The following is a 5,832-nucleotide window of genomic DNA, read 5'->3' as shown; positions in this document are numbered from 1 at the left end:
TGATTTATACGATATTGTTTCACTTCGTTTTATCATTATCAATATTTTTTATTATAAATATAATTATTTTTATTGTTTATTAGATACTTTTCATGTCCTATACAATTTTTCTGTATGTGTGTATGTGTTATGATTTTATATTTTTTAGAAGTCTAAAACTTTTATAATTGCGCGATACACACGAACTCCAATCCTATAAGTCTATTATAAAATTTTATCCTTGAGCTTGTACGCGCGAGAGCGATTCACGCATATACATCACTTGTTAAACCTTGATCGGAAATACACGTAATTCGCTTCCGATTACCGAATCAAGGTCGGCAACGCATTAATTAAGTCTTGCGAACTTGAGCTCGATTTCAGAATAGAAGATATTTCTCCAATGTAATGATGCGAGAATTCACGATCTCTGATATAATTATATCTGTATAAAAGAAATAATCCAAATTTTTAGTTTAAATTTTTATAGATATTTAATTTTATGTGTACCGCACAATTTTAACATTCCATTACACATATATATACACGATTGTAGATGAGCTTCCTTAAAAATATTTATTATTCATAATAAGAAGCTATTCTAAAATAAAATAAGATTGTACAGCAGAAATAACTTTGTCAAAATTATTAATGAAGTTTTTAGAAGCTAGTTTCTAAAACTAAGAAACTATTTCTAGTATTTAACAAGATAAAATCGATTTTTCAATCGCAATTCTCGAAATTAAACTTTGAATGAGAATTTTAATTAATATGTTCCTTCTCTCTTTAGATATACATTATAATTATATACGCATATTTCAACGTATATTCGAATACTTTTTTTACATGTTAAAGTATTCGAAAATCGCGTTTTGCTAATCGAAGCATTCTCGGACAGATTTTCGGAAAGTGTGATTGTGAATAATCCGCTTGTGCCGATGGATCTTTTTTTCCCGATGCGTCGTACCAGCGCATCGGATTGCAGGATGACGCGATCGTTAAATCATCTTTTGTGTCGCACACCGGGAATTACGCAACGACGACGCCCTCGGCGTATTATACATACATAGAACATACATCACATACATGTATTTACGTCGCGCGATGCATCACGACGTATCTTTTCAACACCCAGTACGTGGGCCGCGTTCGTGTCGACTCGGCATGATTCGGGCGCGTTCGTGTGACATCGACGGCAAATCAGATACAATCGATAGCGTGGAAATCGCGGACGGAGAGAGAGGCAGAGAGGCAGAGGCTGCCTCACTTCGTTCACTCGCGTCCAGCTGGTCTAGCTGTCAGTCGTATTCTCGTACGTCGTGTCGCGTTCCTCGCGTGTCATGGGAGCGCGTGTAGTGTCTGCGTAGAGGAAACCTACCACAATTGATCGATTCTCTCCGCGCGTACGCTGGCTGCGACATCGATGAATAAGATGCGCCTCGAAAATGTTGCAAGATGAAGATGAAGCCCTGTACGAGATCGCGTCCGATCCGTAAGTAGTAATCGGCGGTAGTATATGATGCGGTCTTTCTGTCGCAACGAAAGCCTTATACGCGTAATCAATCGTAGGTTCATCCTTATTGTTAGTCGTGTTTGTCATCCTTATCTCATGTTCCATGCGCGCGCGCGCGCACTCGTACACTTCTAAAAATAACGCGCGTTTAAGGAACGTGCTGTCCTGTCATAGTAAAGCGCGCTAATTATAGTCCTTTAAAGAGATGACTAAGGGAACGAGGCATTTCCCTGTGCGAGTATCGTAACATGCCAGGATTGTAAGAGGTTTACAGACCCCGAGATTTTTAGGTTAACCGATCGCTTTTCGCGAAACTATTTCGTTTTTTAAATGTGTCTATACTTTGCAATATATAACAAGTTTAATAGTGTATTAATACTTTAATATACTTACAAAAATAGAAAATATACTAGATAATTAATAAATTAATGAAAATATAATATAGATGATACTTAAGAATAAAATATAATAAATACTATAGTATCGATAACTTATATTAACTCTCACTTCTAAGCAAAATTGAATTCACATTGAATCACATTTCTTAAAACTTTCGATATCTCATATAAATATTTGCTTGGTGTTATAAAATGTAAACTTATCTGTTATAAGCTTTAATCTCTTTTTTACATGTGTAGAAAATACAATTTGTGAGACTCTGTTGCTTTCATCTTTCTCTCTACAAAACCAAAGTATATCTTATTTTTTAAAAGTGAAAAAATCCAGAACCAGGAAACAACATATCTATGATCATTACATCATTACTATGATATTACTACTGTATATTTAAGGGAATAGCATGTTTCATATAATTTACATATAATTTCTCATTTAAATTGAAAACAAGTGAAATATTGCAAAAACTATCTTTTATTATCTTGATTTATATTTTTTGAGAAAATATGGAAATTTTTTCAGGAAGGGAGAAGAGATCCAAAAACTTAGTGTTATACAAAGTCTACCAAGTCTTTTAGCTACCGACACGCAATCATGTATGTCTCGAGTGGTACCTAAAATGCAGCAGTCTCTGGCTACTGCATCAACTGAATTTCACATAGCAGCATCATCTACGTTTAAAACAATTTTAGAGCAAAAGCTTGTCAGTCATAATGTTTTCAGTCAGACATTCCTTCAAAGTATATTAAATTCTCTGGAGAGTCGTGATCCAGGTAAACATATGTCTAATTATTAATTAACTAAAGTATATAGCAATAATTGTTATTTTATAGAATGCAAAATTTTACAGTTAAAAATATTAAATATTATTTTTGTATTTCCATTTTATTCTAATTCGCTTTGATTTTATGTGTCAATGTTAAAGTTATCTGTCACGCATGGTTGGAGACCTTACTGGATGTGATAGAGTTACTGCCGGTAGAAGTTGTAAGAGCACAGGTTTGTAAAGGCAATATTTAGAAATCGACATATTTAATATTTTATTACATTTAAATAGATGAGGAAAGACATATATGTTTTCAATTTATTTAATGTATATAAAATATACTTATGTCAGCAAACAATTTTATTTAAAAAATAATGCATAAAAAAGTAAAATAAAATACAATTATGCAAATAGTTTTCAAATAGAGAATTAAGAAGAAAGCACTGTAATTTAATTGTTGAAACATTAAATCATTATTTAAATATAATAAAATAGCTCCCATTTTTTTGGATGGATGATAACAAGAATACTCTCTTATAGATTCTTCCATTGACTATAAGTAAAGGACAGTTGTCACAACCTATCTACTCCAGGATAACATGCAGCAGATTATTGGGAAAGATTTGTACACGATTTGATTCTGCTATGTGAGTATATTTATTTATTTATATGTTTGAATATAACTAACTTTCATAATTGTAGCATGTATAATAAATTGATATAAAAAAATTGATACAAAATTTTTAAATAAAATATATTTGTAAGATTATTTTCTACAGTATCTACATAAATGTATATATCAGTTATTCAAATGTTATTAGTGGAGTTAATTTAAATCATATTTATCAAGTAGTTGCCTATTATTACATTCTTGTACATTATAAAAAAAGTACTAACTAAAGATTTACGTTTCATTGTTTAAATAATTTATTGCTTATTTTTTCTATTTGATAAATAAGCGCGCACCCCATTTCTTAACCATTAAAATTGTTGTCAGGATACAAAAGGAAGTTCTACCAACGGTACACTCTCTCTGTCAGGATGTAAATAGTGACGTGCGCGCTAATATTTGTTTGCAATTACGTTTCGTTGCGGAGGGCCTTGGTGCTGAGTCTGTGAAACCTGCTTTACTACCGTCTTTAGTAGAATTAGCAAGTGACGAAGAAAGCAATGTAAGATATGCCTCTGTACAGACAATAGTGTATTTACTACCTCATCTTCAGGAAGGTGAGTTTTGTAAACAATATTTTAAAGAACTATTTCAAATTTTAAAGAATAAATTACATGAAAGGGAGAAATATCCCTTGACACAGTAAACAACAAAAATTAACTGAAAAACAAATTGTCTATAGATACAATAAAAAATATAATAGCACCACTTGTTAAAAAACTATGTGAAAATGCAGCTAAATCAGAAGATAATGTGATATGCATAATAGCTCAAGAGTTGGGAAAGCTTGTACTTGGCCTAGAAAGTAAGAGAAATCATTTTTGCATTTATGCGGCACGCAGTGCGTGTTTAAATAATAATATTCAAGCAGAATTTAAGTGATATCTACTTAAATATAATCGAAATAATAATTTTAGAATGCTTGTCAACATCAGAGAAAACATGGTTCTTAAAGTATTTTCAACAACTTGCACAGATGGGAATACCATCATTGAAGAAAGAGAAACTGCAATTTACATTTGTGAGCATATATATATTGTATAAATCATACATGGAATTCTCATTAAATAAATTTTTTATATATAACACATAGTTACTTTAGATAATAGTGTATTGTATAGTAAATAGTTAGTATAGGCATATACTTGTATTGTGCAAATATATATAAATCATAAATAAACCTATTATGTAAATTGATTCCAAAAAGTATTGACATATTATTCTTTGATTGTAACATATTCATATTTTATCTAAATTTTGTAGATTAGTAGCAATCCTACACAAGATGAAAGATACGTTGAATGCAGAAGACATTGTGCATTTAATTTGCCTGCAATGTTTATTTTTATATCAAACTCTTCAGAAGATGTAAATGCGTTACTTACGACATTTGATGCATTGACAAGTGATCATTATTATATGGTTCGGAGAACTGTTGCTTGTGGAATTCACGAAGTAAGATTAAGTATGTTATGCTCATTAGATTATCATAGCAATATTGTATATATACAGTAATAATTTGTAGGTGACGAAGGTTTTAGGATCAAAGAGTGCACGGATAAGGGGAAATTTAATAAAATTATTGAAAGATGATTCGGAGGAAGTGCTTCAAGGGTTAATTCCTCATATAGGATTAACATTAGAAAGTTTAGCTGAAAATCAAACTGTTGGAACAGATAGAGTGGTAATTAAATTTTATAACAGTTTGCAATTCAAGATAATTTGTTTATTGTTATCTTAAATTATTGTTTTATCTATTATAGGATTCTACTCTGATGGAAATAGGTAAAGCCTTATTGAAGTGTGAGGCCAAAGTCGCGGGTACATACAATTGGAGATTGGCGTCGTTGATGCATGCGCAGTTAGAGATTTTACCTAAATGTTTTCCCAGTGATTTTATATACTCGTATTTCGTGCCAATGGCTTTCTCCAGAATTTTGCATGCAGTGAGTCCATAACATTTTGTTCTTACTTAAAACATTATAGATTTAATGAACAGTTTTAATTCCAAAATTTTAGCGACCGATACCGGTACGTCTTGCCGCAGGAACACTTTTTCTTGTCCTTCTACGATACAACATGAAACCTATACAAAGAGCGGAACTGCGTAATAGAATCTTTACGGATATAGCCAATAATCCTGATTGTTATGTGAGAATGATGTTTGTCCGTATGATGATCGAAGCGTTGGAAATCTTTTCTTCCGTTTATTTTAAGGAACACTTTTTCAATGTCTTATTGAGTCTGGCCGAAGATCCAGTAGCTAATATAAGAATGAAAGTAGTATCTTTACTGCCACAACTAAAGAATCAGCTGTGGATACCAACCGATAAGAAATTATTGACATCATTAGAGTCGATTGTGAGACATTTGGTTAATAATGAAAAGGATAAAGATGTGCTATTTATTTTAAAAAGTGTCACGCAAAAATTAGACGAAATGGATGTCAAATATGAAGGCCAGACTGTAAGTAATTTAGCAAATGTGCAAATCATATATATATATATA

General features: G+C 31.7%; 1 protein-coding gene across 6 annotated transcripts in view; it reads left to right on the top strand.

Annotated features, from left to right (window-relative positions):
- Nucleotides 1–5,832, top strand: part of LOC115234267 (serine/threonine-protein phosphatase 4 regulatory subunit 4-like) — an 11,909-nt gene continuing 6,077 nt past the window's right edge. For 2 of the 6 annotated variants that reach the window (XM_029805211.1, XM_029805209.1), the window contains exons 1-11: nucleotides 2–1,471; nucleotides 2,411–2,661; nucleotides 2,814–2,887; nucleotides 3,195–3,301; nucleotides 3,652–3,881; nucleotides 4,007–4,129; nucleotides 4,242–4,345; nucleotides 4,588–4,779; nucleotides 4,850–5,008; nucleotides 5,088–5,270; nucleotides 5,344–5,790. In XM_029805211.1, coding sequence (XP_029661071.1) covers nucleotides 1,425–1,471; nucleotides 2,411–2,661; nucleotides 2,814–2,887; nucleotides 3,195–3,301; nucleotides 3,652–3,881; nucleotides 4,007–4,129; nucleotides 4,242–4,345; nucleotides 4,588–4,779; nucleotides 4,850–5,008; nucleotides 5,088–5,270; nucleotides 5,344–5,790 — 1,917 coding nt within the window. In that variant the 5' untranslated portion in view covers nucleotides 2–1,424. Of the gene's footprint in view, nucleotides 1,472–1,505; nucleotides 1,783–2,410; nucleotides 2,662–2,813; nucleotides 2,888–3,194; nucleotides 3,302–3,651; nucleotides 3,882–4,006; nucleotides 4,130–4,241; nucleotides 4,346–4,587; nucleotides 4,780–4,849; nucleotides 5,009–5,087; nucleotides 5,271–5,343; nucleotides 5,791–5,832 lie in introns of those variants that run through there. The other 4 variants (XM_029805214.1, XM_029805213.1, XM_029805210.1 and 1 more) reach the window with 3 other exon arrangements.

This window comes from Formica exsecta, unplaced genomic scaffold (assembly GCF_003651465.1).
Source record: "Formica exsecta isolate Colony F162 unplaced genomic scaffold, ASM365146v1 scaffold2, whole genome shotgun sequence".
Classification (NCBI taxonomy): Eukaryota; Metazoa; Arthropoda; class Insecta; order Hymenoptera; family Formicidae; genus Formica; species Formica exsecta.
This window is presented reverse-complemented; position numbering and strand designations above follow the sequence as displayed.